Raw genomic sequence first — 2,172 nt, forward strand, 5'->3', positions numbered from 1 at the left:
TTCATCTGCTGTTCAGTTTATAGTATGCTAAAGGAGTTCAGGCTATTTCCATATATGTTCTCCCACTTACATATTTCCAAATAAATCCTCATTTCCATGTTATCAAAGAGTCTTTCAGGTTTCTAGAGTAGTATGCCATGTTGGAAAGTGTGGAGCTTTGATTTTCACTTCTCCAGCACTGTTTAGAACCGTTTTTCCCTCTTCCTGCTCATAAGCCTAAGTATGAAGTGACAATGCTTCCATGATGGTGGGAACATAAATAAATAGGATTATACGCAGTTCTGGCCTATATTCTCTGGGTCCTACTTTATACAGCTTGAGTCTAGGCAGAAATATGAATAATATTGTAATGCTGAGAATGTGAGGCTTATAAGAAAGTAAAGGATCATGGCTTAAAAGTGGGATTTACTTTGGTCAGATGACCAGTGCAAGTCTATTCATGACTTGTGTTCTGCTTAAATTCTTTTAAATTGTCATTAAAGTGGTGCACAGATGTTAAACTGATCCTCTCTACATTGTGAATGTCAACATGCAAGGCCCAAGAGAAGAATTTCTGTCATAATGTTGAACTAGCTTTTCTGTTTCACTGTTGTATCAGCGCTGACCCATCTTTGGGTCAGAGGTGAAAATATGTGGGATGTAGAAAGCATCTCTCCATAGGAGACTCCCTCCTGTTTCCATGTGCAGGCTGACCTTTCTGAGCATACAGGTTGCTGGAGACTGAAAACCTGCTCCACCACCTCAGGGGAGCTTCCCCAAACCTGGCCCCTGCCAAGGCCTTCCTCTGCCACCAGTCCCATTCTGCCACACAACAGCAGCAGCCACACTGCAGACCCTCTTGCACACACACATGCATGCATGCACACATGCACTGTGGCAGCAGATGCTGCAGTGAGAACTGATCAGTTTATTTTCAGGAATACAAGGGCTGGATCCAAGCAGTCACATAAACAGAACAATGTGTAAACAAGGTCTGCAATTATTTTGTTAACTCCCATCCCCAGAGCTGGGCATAAATATATATTAACGCAAAGCTGGACCAGTAGCTTGGTTATTTTTTCCATCTCTTGGCCAAGGTATTCATAAGCCGAAGATAAATGCTAACCATTAAGCTGACTAGCTGTATTGTGTGAATTTAGCAAGATGTTGTAAACTTGCATGCCTTACTAATCACCAACCTCCAGAGGAGGAACCGAAAAGGGACTTCAAGGACTGATAAAAGAAACATCTTGCCATAAGGAAGATAACAAGAATAGGAGAATGCTACCAGCATGAAGTCAGTGAAATTTCACAATAACTAGGGTAAAGGCAAAGGTGGCAGGGGGAGATCACAACCACCGACTCAATTGAGGAACTATGCAAATTAGCCCCCCACTCTTTCTAGGAGCATGCACGCTAATTTAAATATGTGTAATAGCAAGTGATATAGCAATCACTAATCAATGAATGTAAACTTGGGCAGGTTTTTTACTGTTTTGCTAATCATGTAACAATATAAATATGCTGTAGTTTTTGTACCGAGCTAAACTAGCTTTGTGGGATACCACCTAGCTTCCAGCTTTGCACAAACCTGCCACAAAAAGGAATACTTCAACCCTGTGTGTACTGGGTAAAGATCCCACTTTTCGGGACAACAATAGCTCCCGGAGATTGGTGGAAAGACAAGCATTCAAATTACTCAACCATCTCCACTGGCGTGGCCACACAGCATGCCATTGGCTGGCCTAGTCCACCAATAAGCATTGAACTCTTAGATTAAAATTGAAATGGGAGCCGAATTGTGTGGTTAGTTTGTGAGAAGAGCAAGTGCTATTGCTGTCTCTGCTTGTTATGGCTAATAAGCAGATCTACTATTCCGACAAGTATTTTGACGAGCAGTACGAGTATCAGTGCGAGACTGGGAGGGGAGGGCCGGGCCGGCTGAAGGTCCTAGAAAGGGGCCTCTGTCGCCCCTTTGAGGGAAGGAGAAGACATAATTTGGGCGGGTGCCTCTTTCTCTTTCACTGTGAGGTGACTTCAGGAAAGCAAGACCCACCGGTGTCGGTGGTGAGTGCAGCTCTAGAGAGCAATGTTATTAGTTCACCTCTGTGGAGCCAGGGTAGCTTAAAGCTCCCGGGGAGAAGCAGTGTCTTGCCTCTTCATCGCGGGCACTCGCAATAAAGTCTGCTCGGG

The 2,172-nt window shown here is 43.9% G+C and overlaps 1 protein-coding gene across 1 annotated transcript in view; it reads left to right on the forward strand.

Moving 5' to 3' along the window:
- Nucleotides 1-1,830: 1,830 nt before the first annotated feature.
- CKS1B (CDC28 protein kinase regulatory subunit 1B) overlaps nucleotides 1,831-2,172 on the forward strand; it is a 2,522-nt gene continuing 2,180 nt past the window's right edge. Inside the window, 1 exon segment of the mRNA XM_010295879.1 lies at nucleotides 1,831-1,889. Coding sequence (XP_010294181.1) covers nucleotides 1,831-1,889 — 59 coding nt within the window.

Source organism: Phaethon lepturus, unplaced genomic scaffold, assembly GCF_000687285.1.
Source record: "Phaethon lepturus isolate BGI_N335 unplaced genomic scaffold, ASM68728v1 scaffold21030, whole genome shotgun sequence".
Classification (NCBI taxonomy): domain Eukaryota; kingdom Metazoa; phylum Chordata; class Aves; order Phaethontiformes; family Phaethontidae; genus Phaethon; species Phaethon lepturus.